Here is an 18490-nt window from a genome sequence, read left to right on the forward strand (position 1 = left end):
TTGGCATCAAAATGGCAACCCAGCAAATCCAGCACAAGGCCACTATAATCACATGATGTAGGACGACACTAAGACAGACACATTACTCAGGGGAAGGAGAGGGGTCTCGTGAAAAAGAAAAAAAATCTAAAGTGTGGGTTTGGAACGAGGGGAAGGAAAGGAGAGGAAGGACGATAGTGGGGGAGTCACCAAGTTCATGTCAACTCTGTGGCTTCGACAGGGTGGTCTGTCATCTTTTACTTTACAAGCAACAAAGAGACGTAGGTCCCCATTTCCGCACATGTCTTATCCCTTATCCCTAAACTTCTTTGCCTTTAACTATTTTGAAGGAAAAAAAAGCAATATAGTGGGCCTACATTGACAGTTACAGCTAGTTACAGTAGATCAGCTATTTAAACTATTAATAATAATAATAATAATGCAAAGAAGTTTAGGGATAAGGGGTAAGGCACATACAAAAATAGGGACCTTAGCACCATATTGTCACCAAAAAAGAAAAAATATGAAATAGGGACCTTAGGGCCCTATTTTCACCAAGTGTCGATCTACATCGATACTTTGTGAGCTTGTAGAACTATTCGAAAATGTTTTTTTCCCCTTTCCTTTTTTTCCAAAATAGTAAAAAAATTAAAATTGCAAAGACGAAAATGTAAAAACAATCCACTTTCCTTGGAGAGGAACAGGAAACACCAGGGAAACACAACTCATCAAGAATGGTTTCCGTAAAGCGTCCTCCTTTATCTTCCTCTGAAGTGAGGCTGAAGCTAAAGTATTGCTTGGGGGCTGTGATAATATAAACAGGACCTCAGAAATGGCCCGACTGTAAACTACCTCCCTCTCTACTGATAAAGCCACACACAGGAACTCAGTCACACAAGCCTTATCAGTGTTGGTAAACAGTACTGTTCCTTATCGGTGGAGGAGAGCTGCCAAAAAGCTCTACAGCAGAGTGTCTCTAGAACATGGGCGCCCACACGTTTTTGACTTCAGCTACTTTCAAAATGCCCAGCTAAACGAGATCTACCCACAAAAAGTATTTTATCCCATTGCTGAAAATAGTTCAACAAAATGTACCTAGTGGCGTGTATAGTGGCGTTGATGTTTCATAATAGAAGGGTAAAATGTGTTTTTTTCTTCTTCTTTTGGTACATAACTTTGTAATGCTACTGACGTTTGTGCGCAACACTCTTGAAAACAAAGAAGATATGGCATTGTGGGTTTGGGTTGACAGGCCCTTTTTTATGTCAATCAAGTCAAGTCGCCTTAATTCAAGTGGCAGATGCATTTTTATATTTAAATTATATATTTTTAGGGGCATCATGTAATTAACTGCACAACCTTTGTGATCTACTGGTAGATCACAACCTACCTTTTGGGCACCCCTGCTCTAGAACTATGGATCAAGACTCTGTGGTTTGTGACCCTACACAGCAGTACTGTATGTCAGTGGGTTCCACACTCAACACCATCCCAAAAGATCCACTGTTCCACTGCTTGAAATTATAAACAGCAATACAGTATGTCGTTGCTGTTGGGCAGAAACCGTGCCAGGCTGTGAGCTTGTACATCTGCTATTTTTTATCATTGTGTGTGTGTGGGGGTCCTTAACACGAAAAAGTTTGAGAAACACTGATTTAGAAGGCATTCGTAGAATCGGCCTCAAGTTAATGGGGTAAAGGTGCCATGTTTTCTGTCTCTCTATAGGCTCCTAAAAATAGAAAGAAAAAGCTACTTTTTATCGTGCATGTTATCATTATGTGTGTCCCATATAGTGCTGGGCAATTACGTCTTTATTAAGGGTCTTAAAGTCCTGTTCCACAGCACTGACCAGCAATCCTCTTACACGTGACTGAAAATTTAAAAGACTGCCTGCACAGGGAAATATAAACCTTCTTTTTTCCGAGAAGCTCAACAAATCTGGTCTGCAGTGTTTGCTTTACGCTGGCACACACAAGACAAGCATGCAGACAAATTCAGCGAATTTATCGGCCTGAGTCACCCTTAAGATTAAAAAAAAGGTATTCAGTGGAAACTGTGAAACATTTAAGCTGCTGATGACTACAGTCAGTTATATTTCTTATACCGTATACGATGTATTTATTTTCGGAAGTGTCTCTGTGTGTGTGTGTGTGTGTGTGTGTGTGTGTGTGTGTGTTTGTTGAGGGTGGGGTGGGGGAGGGGGGTGATTCAAAAGAGTCAGAGTTTGTTTACGAACAGCACAGAGCACAGATGAATTTCATTGCAAAAGGCTGAGGCAGAAAGACACCCCGGACACCCAGAGTACACACCCTCAGAGAACACACCCAAAAAGCCAGCACCACCATATCATCACTTCCTGGTTCATGACATCACTTCCTGCACTGATTCGGTTGGCATGTCATGCGGATCAAATTGATCAATCATGAGAGACAGCGAGCGAGCCACAGGAGGGTTTTCAGTGGCAGGAGGAGGAGACCGCACCACAACCAGAGACACAACAAGTCTGCTCATCAAGCACTGGAAGCTGATTGGTTGGAAGAAGGGGAAAAAAAAGAAAAAGAACTGCGGTGCCGGCGAGGCTGATTGGAGGACTGTACATACCTGGCCTGCCTCCAGACGAGGCCCGTTTTGGCCTCAGAACCTTGCATTACTGGAACACACAGGAGTACACACAGCAGGTTTATAATGGAGGTATGTGCATTGACACACACGTTGTGCACACAGTCACACACAGTCACACACACTGGTATAGGGCACACACGCAAGCACGCACACACACACACACACACACAGAGCAACAAAAGGCTTTCACAAATCACAAGCACTCACCATCTCAGATATACAAATATACACACAACTCACAAAATTAACTGGATATCGTTTCGAGCGAATGTGCACGCACGGGCACACACATACATACATCGTATGCCATACTGAAACAAGCTTAACGATGGAAGATACAAGACACGGATATTGAAGTCCCAGCTTCATGCACACAGAAAACAGACATATGCTTACTCTTTCACGTCGCTCAGAGGCAACCTATTCTTGTTTTTTAATATTGAAGCAGTTGTAGAAAGAGTCCCTCCACAATCCAGTAATCCATGGGGGATAGAGAGGAGAGATTACGAATAAGAGAAAACAAACGGGGCAGAAACCGGGAAGAGAAGTGGAGAAGAAATGTGGGAGAAAAGAGGAGGAAACGAGTCCCCAGGAATTTATGTTATCCTTTTAGCCCAAATGTTTTACCGTACTTCCATGCCGTTTATATTTTTGGACTAATAAATTATTCAAAGAGAAAAGAGAAGAGAACAGAGGCATAAATGTGTAGATGTAATTAACCCTCTATACTTAGTTGACTACAGTTTACTCTGCACTTGCTGAAAATAGCCATTCTGCAATGTGTTGTGACTGTGAGCTTGTAGATCTGCTATTTTCCCTGGATGTGCTGTATACATTGTGCTGAGGGATTGCTGGTCCGAGGTTTTTCAGACAACTCTTAGGATTTAGAACAGTGGTACTCAAAAATATTAGATCTACAAGCTCACAACATCACATTTTATTTATTTTTTATCTCGAAAATTTCTGGAACGAAATATTTTCAGATGGGGTCAATTGGGGGGGGGGGGGGTCCTTGGTACGAAAACGTTTGAGAACTACTGGTTTAGAGGGCATTTGTAGAATCGGCCTCAGGCCAGAGAAACACTTGGAAAGAAACGCAAAGAGAGAACAGACAGAAGACAGACGGCACCTCTCTGTGTGCATTGTCACCTGTGTGTCAGTCTGTATGTCTGTTGAATGTCAAAGCAGACAGACCGACCAATAATTACACTATAATAGACACACAAGCACACACCACTTTCGACTTCCCACAAATCAACTACATATTTCGCTCGCGCACACACACACCACTGTCGACTTCCCACAAATCAACTACATCACACACACACACAGAGTACAGAGTACAGTAACAGCAGGAGCCAGGGGTCAGCAGATAAGCCATGGTAACACTCTTATGGCATTAGTCCATTTAAAACACATTCTCACTCATCAGCCACTCCCGTCAGCACTGCCTGACGAGACAGGAGGGCCATCAGGGAACTTTGAGATATGTTGTTCAGGAACAAAATGGTCCCGGGACCAAGATGAACGGACCGACACAGCCACCCTTAGAGCCCATGGGGTTAAAGCAGACATAAAACCTCATGACGGAAAATGTTTGTAAGACCAAGTTCCAACGTGTGATTTGTGAAACGGTATCGAAATGGAGCCAATGTATGTATGCCATACATTAGCACTGATTCCTTAAAGATGGAGTGCCGTGATGTTTTATTTTATTTTATGAGGTGACAGTACTTCATTAGACCCCCGGTGTGGTTGTTATGTGAAATAATGTCTTCCCTTTGTATTTAGGGTTTCTTCCTGGAGTCTGAAACCTTTACAGTCAAACGTGCCAATGATGAAAAACAGTGATATAGTAACATCACAATATTATACCCTCCCCTAACCCCTCCCCCTTTATCATACAACAACAGCTGTGGGTGCGGCTTCAGTTCAGGTGGATCACCACCCATCAGGAAAATCAGGCATACTTAATACACAGGTGGGCGTGTCCACATAGAAACAGCATTTTAAATACTGTACACTTTTTTGAAAAGATTATTCCTCCTTATAAGGAGGAATAGGACCTGATGATCATGTTTTAGGGTGGGAAAAAAAGTCCCGGCACTCCATCTATTCTACATACCGTCGACCGGGTGAATAAATCACAGATTGAGGCTTTAACCTAGAGTTGAAATATCCACAGCGATTCGGGTTTTATGGAAGATGCTTCTGCAATCTGCACGTATTGCACATTTGACTACTTTAAATACTCTTATCTTAAAATAATAACCGAAAATAGCTTATATACGAGTTCTCAATGCGTCGCGGAGTTTGCAGTTGACACACATCACCCTGACTTCTATGGACTCCAAATGACCCAAATCAGTCGTGGCGACTGAGGTCTTTCATCCATGAGAGGAGAGCCCTGGCGCTACTAGCAGTGTGTATAATAATGCCAAAATGAGCAGAGCAGCATCAGCACCCACCTCCTCTTCTCTCCTCCTGGACTCCTGGGCAGAGCCTCGATCTCCATCGGTCCGCAAGCGGAAGCCGGGACAGAACTAACGACGGGCATGGCGGACCACGCGCCTCTGGACGACGGAACCTGAGGAGAGAGAACTTTGTGTACTCCTGATCCATATAGGCTGTCCATTACACATTCACACTTTGTCCTAATCAAACATTACATTCCCATTGACAATGAATGGACAATTTTACGTCATAGTGTAAACACCAACATTGCATAACACAAACATTGATGACAGGAAGGTGACAAATTACGAGTGGCCAGAATTAGATAATGTATGATGATGTACGATGATAAGAGCGCTCCTCACTTCACATGGGTGTGATTATTTTCTTTCCAACAAAATGCACAAAATAGTGGAAATAGTTAATCTACAATCTGACATCAACAAGTGACTTGTTGTAAGCATGTAGATCTGATTTCGGATTTTCGTTTTGTTTGAAAGTTTATGGAAATATTACAATATGGAAACGATTGACGATTATGCAAAACATTATAGCGATTATCTCAAATAATTGCGATTAGAAGATTATGAAATAACTGTGACAGACCTACTGATCCAGGCTCTGATCTCAAGAGGTCTGGTACCTTACCTTGTCTTTGCTGGGGTTGACACCATTGTTGTGTGACAGGGCCCTGGAGAGGCAAGGAGAGGGACATTCATAATTTAGCATAATTTAAAAAAAAAATGTACTGTATACTGACTTAATAATAATGCATGTGCTACTAAAACACATTTAAAATATTGTTTTTGAGTTGTATTAAGTTGGTTTTTAGTTGCATGCATTCCACACATTCAATAGCGCTGGACCACACATGATATCATCAACTTGCGAAGATGAATAAACTATTTAAGGTGCTTTTAATAAGTGTCTTAAGGCATATATGGCTTATATGCCAGGGATGCTTCTCCATAATTCAATTCATTGAAAAGATAATTGATGGAATTCTCACTAAATAATGGATAGTTGCAGCTTCCGCTGCCAATGTATTAACCATTATGTATTCAAACAGTCCCCAGGCTTGTTACGGAGGGAAGGCTGTGCAATCAAAGGTGATTGAATAGCCCTGGAATGCTCCCATTCATCTTTTCAATGGCTTGACTCAACTGATCCCAAGAGAGCTTTTAGCTACAGTATGAATTACATCACCATCGTTAGCCCACACGCGTAACCCTGGTAACAAAAGACTACCTTAGTAACAAGATTATAGCTGGGTCTTATGATCAGACTGGATGACTGTGTGTGTGTGTGTGTGTGTGTGTGTGTGTGTGTACTAGAGATCTGAATAAGATTGATCATGACAAGTCTTGCATTTATACTGTAGACAAAAGGAATTATATCTGATGTACACACACACACACACACACACACACACACACACACACACACACACACACACACACACACACACACACACACACACACACACACACACACACACACACACTTGATGATTTGTCTCTTCTTATGGCCATGTGTGCCATTACTGGCTTATAAGATTAAGCTCACTTAATGAATTCATACTGTAATCATCTTGGACAGTCATATTGACACTTTCAGAAAGAGGTGAGCCAAGACTAATTTTTCAACACACAAAATGCTCCATTTACGTATGTATGGAAACTCGTTTAATTTTATTATTGATTCAATTAATTTAAAAAAACCCTGAATTGAATTAATTGTTTTTAAATAAATAATGTTTTTAAATAATAATAACAAAATATAGGAAACAACAAAAAAGTGACCCATAATTTTCTTTGTCTGCGAGCCACAAATGGGCCCACTGTTTGGGAAACTTTAACCAAATGAACCCTAGCCTCCAAATTCTGGGCACGTCATAGTAGGACAAACATTCAGGTGTTTTGTTGTGAGCTTATTTATATTGGCTCTTTTTTGCAACAACGCAGTGAGAGAGAGAGAGAGAGAGAGAGGGGGAGGGGGAGGGGGAGGGGGAGAGAGAGGGGGAGGGGGGGGGGGGAGAGAGAGAGAGAGAGAGAGAGAGAGAGAGGGGGGAGAGGGAGGGGGAGAGAGAGAGAAAGAGAGAGAGAGAGAGAGAGTAAAGTCATACTCTGTAACATTCATTTTAGTTGTCTTTTTGGCGACGCCTCTTATGGCTCCGTTGTCATTATATCTTATATCTACGGTATATGAAAGTACCGCTCAAAATTTTCGGAAACGTGTAAAAACACATGAATTAATACATTTCCGGTACCAGCGTAATTTCCGCAACAAGATTATCCAAAATCAATGTTGTTTAATTGAAACCATTTACACAGTATTGACTGTAAAAAATGTAAAGATAGGTGATGTTCCCATAATACTGTGTTCAGATAACAGGGTACTCACTCGTAGGGTTTGTGTGGACCTGCAAAAAAACACAGAGAGAACAAACAGTGAGTTTAAATTGTACAGATAAGCACTACTAGAGCATGGTCATAAAATAATGATAAGATGGGAAATCCCTTGTCCTGTGTGTGTGTGTGTGTGTGTGTGTGTGTGTGTGTGTGTATAAAGTGCCTGTATTGTCTCTGTCGGGTGGAAACCTCATAATTATGTCCAAAACTATTACTTTTCAAGATTCAAATTTAAAAAATAGCAAAAGTAGCAGATCTACAAGCTCAAAACGATGTTTGAGAACCACTTATTTAGAAGGCATTTTGTGGGATGTGTGAGCAGCTCACCTCTCTGCATGGTTCTTCTGGAATAGCGTCGACTGGGCCGCCTCTCGAAGGAGGCTGACCGCCGCGCTTTGTTGCCCTTGGTGGTCTGGTATTCCGTCTTCCCACTGTGCACACGCAACACACACACACACACGCAAATTCATCTTAAATTACAGGGCATTCATATAAAAACGTTCATAAGCTTATTCCAATTGCGACCAAAGGTCGCAGCTAACTATGGAATTGTGCATTTCCCGTCAGTGTGTTGGTTGGTTGGTCACCCCAGGTGAAAGAGCATGTGACATCACGTGACATCATCAGGGCCCTGGCCTGATGTCATCAATAATAAGCCCATATATGGAGATCCCTGAAGTCATCAATATTGGCCAGCAACTCTACATCTGACCTCAAACCCTTAGATCTCCATATATGGAGCGGTCAGCTCCATATATGGAGATCTAAGGGTTTGAGACATTCCATATGTTGATCCTTCCCCATCCATCCTTCCTCTTCGATGTCTCCCTTTTGACTGATACCTGTCCATTTAAACTCTAGACAGGCCTGCCCCAAAGTTATTAGTGCAGCCGTACACTCAAGACACTAACCCCGCTTCCACCCTTAGATCTCCATATATAGAGCTGACCTGTTCGGACATTCCATATGTTGATCTGACCTCATCAAACCCTGTACACTCAAGACACGCTCCATATATGACCAGTACATAATTCTGACCACCCATTCCAAAGCGCCAGCGCTCGCCGAGCAGTCTGCTGTCACCCAGGCGGATACGTGCACACGACCTCAGGCGTCTTACTGGTAATATTAATTATAAAAAACATATCATTGGGTTCAAAACCCAACGATATCCTGATCCGATGCAGAACCTGGTCCTACACACTAACTAACTTTACATCTGTTCAGTCGATGCATACAGTGGCGAGCAATTCTGCAGTCTGTGCAATCTCACAGAGTGCTTGTGCAGAGATAGAGCAGATCTAGAAATGTACAGTACATTATCGCTGGACGTTACCAAACAGGCAGTCCAGATGACACCCAGTGAACTCCATGTCCATCCAAGCGATGACCTCTCAGGAACCAACCATACAGTTAAACTAACAACAGCACACACACAGAGACAGAGACAGAGACAGAGAGAGAGAGACAGAAAGAGAGAGCGACAGAGAGAGAGAGAGCGAGAGAGAGAGAGAGGCTGCCACTGCTTATCCAACTGGCTAATGTTTAAACACAGAGTGTTCCGCTGCAGTATGTTTGACAATGTAGAGTTTTAGACTGATAATGTATAAGCTACTGTGAGTGGATTAGTGTCTGCACAAGACCAGCACACGCCAAATGGGTATGCCATGTTTGAGGAAGAATCTGTCTCGCATCTGTATGACAGAAAACCGCATCGAAATGCAAAAGGAGTAGAATTTCTCCACCATGTAGCCTGACTTTATATGTATGTGAATGAGTCTGAACATCGCCCCAAAATGCCCATGTACAGTATTTGAATCTAGACGACAACAAGCTATTCTAAACTCATCCCACATCTGAACCCCAAACTTATAGGAAATGTCAAATGTGGCATTAAATAATAAGTATATGCGTGCAACAAGCTGTCAGAACCTCACTTCTGGCTCCCCATTGCAGCTGGAACTGCAGACTCTTTCCAACATTTCTCGCCGTAATCTGAAGACTCACCTATTCAGACTCCACTTTAGCACGTAGCATTTGCCCTAGCCGTGACAACATTGCAGACAGTTAAAATTTACATATTTAGGTTCATTTGTTGACCTGGCATCCTATAGTTTGTATAGTTCCAATGTTTTACATTATAATGCTTAGACTTATATATTCTTGGTTTACCTATGATCCTAGATTACCCCTTCTATGCATTTGATGTATTGCCTTGCCTACTGTAAATCGCTCTGGATTAAGAGCGTTTTCTGAACTCCTAAATTGTAAGTATGGGTGTGCGTCACCTGTATCTGAACCGTGAGCCCATGCGAATGAAGCCGGAGCGGGCAGAGTTCTTCTGCACCGGTCCTCTCAGCCTGAAGAACGCATGGTGCTCCACAGCACACTTCCACAGATGCTTGCAGGCCTTGGGGTGGTCCATCCTGAAGACAAACGTATGCTCCTGCTCTTTACCCTGTGGGAGAGATGGGAGGCTAGGCTGTGACTTGAAGCTAAATATTCATCTCATACTGCCTTGCATGTACAATATCCAGCCAGTGTATCGCCACTGTTGGACAGAAACCTCTTATCTCCATATTTGTTTGTGTTTCTTTTTTTATTTGTTTCATAATTTAACGCCCTACAATGTAGGGAGTTCATTTATGAAACAAATACAAAAATAAATCATGTAGGGCCTACATGAAATAGAAGCAAATGCACAAGCGTTGGAGCTTGCAGAAAATAATCGTTTTGAGCTTATATATTTGCTACTTTAGCTATTATTTTTATTTGAATTTTGAAAGGTAACCGTTTTAGACATGAGGTTTCCAGTTTTCCACCCTACAGAGACGATTATTTTTGGGGTTGAACATCGTTCCGAATGGCACAGCGTCTCTCAACTCTTATATTCTGCATTTATTGATTACCACAGGATCAAGTTGAGAATACATTACACAGTAAACAAACAATCAAATACAAAAAAATATATCATAAAAATGTATGGAGTGAGTGCAGGTGCAGCTTGGCTCGTTAAATGTGAAGTATCAATACTGCAATCTAGAAATACTCTGTTCCAAGTAAAAGACCAGAATTCAAAAAGTACAAAGTACAAAACTGTTGGCATCAAAATGTACTTAAAGTACCAAAAGTAAAAGTACTCATTATGCAGAACATCGGCTAGCACAGCAAAAAAATAACTGAAACAGATTGGTGGATTTGAACAGTAGACTGCCCTAAAGAGATGATTAACTCCTGGGTCGAAAGGTCGAAAATGTAACTCAGAAAAGGAGAGACAAAGAAAAGTTAACTCCAACTCACCACCACCCCACCACCCCTCCCTCACACCTACTCTAACTCACCACCACCCCACCACCCCTCCCTCACACCTACTCTAACTCACCACCACCCCTCCCTCACACCTACTCTAACTCACCACCACCCCACCACCCCTCCCTCACACCTACTCTAACTCACCACCACCCCACCATTCCTCCCTCACACCTACTCTAACTCACCGCCACCCCAACATCCCTCCCTCACACCTACTCTAACTCACCACCACCCCACCATCCCTCCCTCACACCTACTCTAACTCACCACCACCCCTCCCTCACACCTACTCTAACTCACCACCACCCCACCACCCCTCCCTCACACCTACTCTAACTCACCACCACCCCACCACCCCTCCCTCACACCTACTCTAACTCACCACCACCCCTCCCTCACACCTACTCTAACTCACCACCACCCCACCATTCCTCCCTCACACCTACTCTAACTCACCGCCACCCCACCACCCCTCCCTCACACCTACTCTAACTCACCACCACCCCACCATTCCTCCCTCACACCTACTCTAACTCACCGCCACCCCACCATCCCTCCCTCACACCTACTCTAACTCACCGCCACCCCTCCCTCACACCTACTCTAACTCACCACCACCCCACCACCCCTCCCTCACACCTACTCTAACTCACCACCACCCCACCACCCCTCCCTCACACCTACTCTAACTCACCACCACCCCTCCCTCACACCTACTCTAACTCACCACCACCCCACCATTCCTCCCTCACACCTACTCTAACTCACCGCCACCCCACCATCCCTCCCTCACACCTACTCTAACTCACCGCCACCCCACCATCCCTCCCTCACACCTACTCTAACTCACCACCACCCCACCACCCCTCCCTCACACCTACTCTAACTCACCACCACCCCACCACCCCTCCCTCACACCTACTCTAACTCACCACCACCCCTCCCTCACACCTACTCTAACTCACCACCACCCCACCATTCCTCCCTCACACCTACTCTAACTCACCGCCACCCCACCATCCCTCCCTCACACCTACTCTAACTCACCGCCACCCCACCATCCCTCCCTCACACCTACTCTAACTCACCACCACCCCACCACTCCTCCCTCACACCTACTCTAAAGGCTCATACATAGTCTGGTTTTACGGTGGTGGGGTGACCACCGAACTACAACATGACGTCACGCGCCGCGGTGAAGAGCAAACCACCGCCACCGCTCCAGCCCTTCGCTCTGTTTTTACTCACCACCGCTCAACGTTATTTCAGCTCCGGTGGTCAGCTCACCACCGGAGCGGTGGTCATCTCACCACCGAAAATCCAGACTATGAATAGGCCTTAACTCACCGCCACCCCACCATCCCTCCCTCACACCTACTCTAACTCACCACCACCCCACCACCCCTACCTCACACCTACTCTAACTCACCACCACCCCACCATCGCTCCCTCACACCTACTCTAACTCACCACCACCCCACCATCCCTCCCTCACAGCTACTCTAACTCACCACCACCCCACCACCCCTCCCTCACACCTACTCTAACTCACCACCACCCCACCACCCCTCCCTCACACCTACTCTAACTCACCACCACCCCTCCCTCACACCTACTCTAACTCACCACCACCCCACCATTCCTCCCTCACACCTACTCTAACTCACCGCCACCCCACCATCCCTCCCTCACACCTACTCTAACTCACCGCCACCCCACCATCCCTCCCTCACACCTACTCTAACTCACCACCACCCCACCACCCCTCCCTCACACCTACTCTAACTCACCACCACCCCACCACCCCTCCCTCACACCTACTCTAACTCACCACCACCCCTCCCTCACACCTACTCTAACTCACCACCACCCCACCATTCCTCCCTCACACCTACTCTAACTCACCGCCACCCCACCATCCCTCCCTCACACCTACTCTAACTCACCGCCACCCCACCATCCCTCCCTCACACCTACTCTAACTCACCACCACCCCACCACTCCTCCCTCACACCTACTCTAAAGGCTCATACATAGTCTGGTTTTACGGTGGTGGGGTGACCACCGAACTACAACATGACGTCACGCGCCGCGGTGAAGAGCAAACCACCGCCACCGCTCCAGCCCTTCGCTCTGTTTTTACTCACCACCGCTCAACGTTATTTCAGCTCCGGTGGTCAGCTCACCACCGGAGCGGTGGTCATCTCACCACCGAAAATCCAGACTATGAATAGGCCTTAACTCACCGCCACCCCACCATCCCTCCCTCACACCTACTCTAACTCACCACCACCCCACCACCCCTACCTCACACCTACTCTAACTCACCACCACCCCACCATCGCTCCCTCACACCTACTCTAACTCACCACCACCCCACCATCCCTCCCTCACAGCTACTCTAACTCACCACCACCCCACCACCCCTCCCTCACACCTACTCTAACTCACCACCACCCCACCACCCCTCCCTCACACCTACTCTAACTCACCACCACCCCACCACCCCTCCCTCACACCTACTCTAACTCACCACCACCCCACCATTCCTCCCTCACACCTACTCTAACTCACCACCACCCCACCACCCCTCCCTCACACCTACTCTAACTCACTGCCACCCCACCATCCCTCCCTCACACCTACTCTAACTCACCACCACCCCACCACCCCTCCCTCACACCTACTCTAACTCACCACCACCCCACCACCCCTCCCTCACACCTACTCTAACTCACTGCCACCCCACCATCCCTCCCTCACACCTACTCTAACTCACCACCACCCCACCACCCCTCCCTCACACCTACTCTAACTCACCACCACCCCACCACCCCTCCCTCACACCTACTCTAACTCACCACCACCCCACCACCCCTCCCTCACACCTACTCTAACTCACCACCACCCCACCATCGCTCCCTCACACCTACTCTAACTCACCACCACCCCACCACCCCTCCCTCACACCTACTCTAACACACCACCACCCCACCATTCCTCCCTCACACGACACCTACTCCCACTTCTGTTCTTTTCAGGCACTTTAAAATTCTTCCATGGGTTAAAGACATACTTATAGGGGATTCTAGGTATCAACAAACTCACAATTAGCTATTTTTTTTATAAAAGTGGCAGATCTACAAGCTCAAAACAAGTCACATCGTGCCACATTTAAAGTTTGTAGATCTGCTACTTTTGATGCACCACCATAATAATCCTATTCATGCTAGAGCTGAGGTGACGAGTTGTGCATTTGTGCACACGTGTGTGTGTGTGTAGGAGAGCTGCACATACCAGACATGCCTGAGGGAGTAGACTACTTTATTACCTCGGCCTTGCACGCACACGCACACACGCACACACACACACACACACACACACACACACACACACACACTACTCTCACTCGTCTTTCATTCGTGAAACAAAGCCCTTTTATTAGGACTGAGATCCGTATGCAGCTATGAAACTATGTGGACAGAAACCCAAGAGGAGGCGATACCATCTGACACAAACACACTGGGACAAAAAGAAACACGTGTGCCGTTTCTTGTCACATTCCTCACAACGTTGAGAACGGGAAATAGATGTTCCAACTTCCAACAAGACGTGGACATGATTTAAACTTGACCTGCGCATAATAACCAACAACAGACGAGAACATTCAGTGACTTCTTTGCTTTCACGTTGCAGCGTTCAATATGCAGCCCATACGGCTTCACGTTGCAGCGTTCAATATGCAGCCCATATGGCTTCACGTTGCAGCGTTCAATATGCAGCCCATACGGCTTCACGTTGCAGCGTTCAATATGCAGCCCATATGGCTTCACGTTGCAGCGTTCAATATGCAGCCCATATGGCTTCACGTTGCAGCGTTCAATATGCAGCCCATATGGCTTCACGTTGCAGCGTTCAATATGCAGCCCATACGGCTTCACGTTGCAGCGTTCAATATGCAGCCCATACGGCTTCACGTTGCAGCGTTCAATATGCAGCCCATACGGCTTCACGTTGCAGCGTTCAATATGCAGCCCATATGGCTTCACGTTGCAGCGTTCAATATGCAGCCCATATGGCTTCACGTTGCAGCGTTCAATATGCAGCCCATATGGCTTCACGTTGCAGCGTTCAATATGCAGCCCATACGGCTTCACGTTGCAGCGTTCAATATGCAGCCCATATGGCTTCACGTTGCAGCGTTCAATATGCAGCCCATATGGCTTCACGTTGCAGCGTTCAATATGCAGCCCATACGGCTTCACGTTGCAGCGTTCAATATGTAGCCCATATGGCTTCACGTTGCAGCGTTCAATATGCAGCCCATATGGCTTCACGTTGCAGCATTCAATATGCAGCCCATACGGCTTCACGTTGCAGCGTTCAATATGCAGCCCATATGGCTTCACGTTGCAGCGTTCAATATGCAGCCCATACGGCTTCACGTTGCAGCGTTCAATATGCAGCCCATATGGCTTCACGTTGCAGCGTTCAATATGCAGCCCATACGGCTTCACGTTGCAGCGTTCAATATGCAGCCCATATGGCTTCACGTTGCAGCGTTCAATATGCAGCCCATACGGCTTCACGTTGCAGCGTTCAATATGCAGCCCATACGGCTTCACGTTGCAGCATTCAATATGCAGCCCATATGGCTTCACGTTGCAGCGTTCAATATGCAGCCCATATGGCTTCACGTTGCAGCGTTCAATATGCAGCCCATATGGCTTCACGTTGCAGCGTTCAATATGCAGCCCATACGGCTTCATGTTGCAGCGTTCAGAGTATGCAGCCCATACGGCTTCACGTTGCAGCGTTCAGAGTATGCAGCCCATATGGCTTCACGTTGCAGCGTTCAATATGCAGCCCATACGGCTTCATGTTGCAGCGTTCAGAGTATGCAGCCCATACGGCTTCACGTTGCAGCGTTCAGAGTATGCAGCCCATACGGCTTCACGTTGCAGCGTTCAATATGCAGCCCATACTGCTTCACGTTGCAGCGTTCAGAGTTGTATGCTGTTCAGACTATGGGGTTTTATGGTTCTCCCATTGACTTAGAGGCAGCCTAGAGGCAGCAAATGATGAAAAAGCTTCTGCTCACTACTACGGATGCAAAACATCTGGTATCGTCTGTATTGTTCTTCCTTGTCCAAGGCATTTTGATTATTTCCAATACATAAGCTCATAGATGCTATATCCCCCAATATCCTTATTAAGTTTATTCATAAATTCTGTGGTTTATTATCGTCACAATCATTTTAACCACTTTTACCATATTCTATAATGTGGCTATTTAAAAATAGCAGATAGCAGACAAGCTCATAGTTTGTCACTTTGTGCCCTGCTATGAGCTTGTAGATCTGTTAAAAAAATTATAATAATAAATGTGAAAATCATATGTATTTTTAAGCGATTTATGCATTTATTTATTTAACTTCTGGGGGTCCCTGGGACAAACTATTTGTCAGATGGGGGTCCGCAGCCAAATACAAATCAAAAGGTTTGAGAACCACTAGACTATGTTCCAGGCTGTATTACAGTGCATGCATGCCTTGTGTTTGAATTGAATGTATGTGTATGTGTATGTGTATGTGTATGTGTATGTGTATGTGTATGTGCGTGTGTGCGCGCGCATGTGTGTGTGCGTGCGTGCATGTTTTACCTGTTCGTCATCCTTTACCTGCTCGTCATCCTCCACCACCACGAGGGTCAGCTTGCTCTTCTTAAAGTCCAGTCGGGTGATCTTTGGCCTGTGATAAAACAATGCTTTAGCTTTTTACCACTTTATTATTTTAAACTTTAGCTATTGAAAATAGCAGATCTACACGCTCATAGGGCATCACCAAGTGCCGTGCTATGAGCCTGTAGATCTCCTATTTTTGAAAAATCGTGAAAACGTGTGCAAATCTTTGAACACCGGTATATTATTTCACAGCAAATGTTTTTAATTCATATCTTTGCTGTCGCGAGACATTTCCGGGGGTCCCCAGCCAAAAATGTTGAGAACGCTGAATATAGTGCTTACACCAGTGTAGGTACAGTAGTAGAACATGCTTACACATGCACTGAAAAGTGAATGCACAAGCAAGCACGCCGAGCACACACACATACCAAAAAAAGAGTCCTATCTTGGTTTCTCCTTCAAACACCAGAACACCAGTGGGGGTCAGACCCAGACTGTACTCATTGCCATCCCTGGCCTGCGGGCATGAGCGAGAGAGAGAGAGAGAGAGAGAGAGAGAGAGGAGAATGTTATGTATTCTTCTACATCCAGAGGACTTCCGGTCTTTCATCAGCAGCACTTAACTACTTCCCATTTGACCTGTGTCAAGCTTTGATGTTAGTGTGCGTCTACTATAATGTGTGCATGGGTACACTGGAATGAGTGTATGTCTGTGTGCGTGCATGCGTGCGTTACCTTAACCATGTGCATGTCTACCCCGTACATCTCCAGCCACTTGGCCTTGTTCAGGTAGTTAATCTCTGCCTGGGCTGGCATCTGACCTCTGGAGGATGGGGGAAGGGGGGGGGGGGGGGGGGGGGAAGAGAGAGAGAGAGAGAGAGAGAGAGAGAGAGAGAGAGAGAGGCAGGCAGGCAGTCAGAAAGAGAGTGGCGGAGACGGAGAGAGAACAATGGAAGAAAACACACAATGATCACAAATGAAAAATTATGATGTAAGATGTCATCCCTATTGAAGCCAAACTCCATGATGACCTACAGGTGCTGCAAGTGAGCCGTGATGAATATCCCACCCCTTATCTCTAGGAAGTGTGTCCTCGCAGAGCGTACGGAGAAGTAGGTTACCATTACCGACCCGACAGATTTATCACCCAAATCATCCTCTGGGCTTAACCGTTATCTCTCTACTGGAAAAGGCAAGGTTGTGTCAGTCTGCTCTCTAAAGCAGGTGATGAAGGTCTGAGGCCAGTTTACTGCAGTGCAACAGCCAGTAGTAACTGGTCTGAGACCGGTTTACTGCAGTGCTTACTGTTTTTCATCGAACAACAAAACTTTTAAACTAACAGTATTGTGGCAGTATTCGTTTTGATAAATTTCATCCAATTTGGAGAGAGAACCCCACATAGATAACGTATTCGCTTCAATCTTATTTAAAATGTTATATGTGTAATTGCGTATATATTTGTTTTCCTAATTTTATCTTTATTTTGTTTACTAAAGCACTAGAGACGGGGGACCCCTGTTACTGAACGAACACTATAGGAAGGAATGATTACTATCGGAAAATGGAGCAATTTAAAACATATTTTAATAATCCCTTTCATTTAACTGTAAGGATTTTACTGTATGCCACGAGAGGCTCCATAAAGCCTGATCTGGTCCATGTGTTTTGCATTTGCAGAGAGCTAGTGAGTTGATATATCACAACATTCCTTGGTGAATCCAGACTAGAGTTCATGTTCAGTAGGCCATACTTGGGGTGGAGGAACACAGCACCCTTTTGTATGATTCTTGGTTAGGAGATCTTGTGTGATTACGGTGTATAATGTAACCAAATATATACACTAGTAATTAAATGAACAACATAACTATTTAGTGAAACAATAAACAGACATTCTATGGAGAGAGAGAGAGAAGGTTTCTTCCCGACATCAACTACAGTATGTACTTAGTTGACCAGTATTATATCCCAAAGCGGTCCATACTAGGTCTGTTAATTTTTACCTTCTACTCCAAATCTCTTAACTGACAAT

At 45.3% G+C, this 18490-nt stretch overlaps 1 protein-coding gene across 2 annotated transcripts in view; it reads right to left on the reverse strand.

Moving 5' to 3' along the window:
* Positions 1 to 18490, reverse strand: part of epb41l5 (erythrocyte membrane protein band 4.1 like 5) — a 70811-nt gene that overhangs the window by 26439 nt on the left and 25882 nt on the right. For both annotated transcript variants that reach the window (XM_083777483.1, XM_083777482.1), the window contains exons 9-16: positions 17197 to 17284; positions 16890 to 16978; positions 16441 to 16528; positions 9755 to 9924; positions 7794 to 7897; positions 7459 to 7477; positions 5704 to 5746; positions 5070 to 5188 (exon numbers count right to left, since the gene is read on the reverse strand). In XM_083777483.1, the coding sequence (XP_083633609.1) occupies positions 5070 to 5188; positions 5704 to 5746; positions 7459 to 7477; positions 7794 to 7897; positions 9755 to 9924; positions 16441 to 16528; positions 16890 to 16978; positions 17197 to 17284 (720 nt within the window). The remainder of the gene's footprint in view (positions 1 to 5069; positions 5189 to 5703; positions 5747 to 7458; positions 7478 to 7793; positions 7898 to 9754; positions 9925 to 16440; positions 16529 to 16889; positions 16979 to 17196; positions 17285 to 18490) is intronic.

This window comes from Protomyctophum parallelum, assembly GCF_964188405.1.
Source record: "Protomyctophum parallelum genome assembly, chromosome: 11".
Classification (NCBI taxonomy): domain Eukaryota; kingdom Metazoa; phylum Chordata; class Actinopteri; order Myctophiformes; family Myctophidae; genus Protomyctophum; species Protomyctophum parallelum.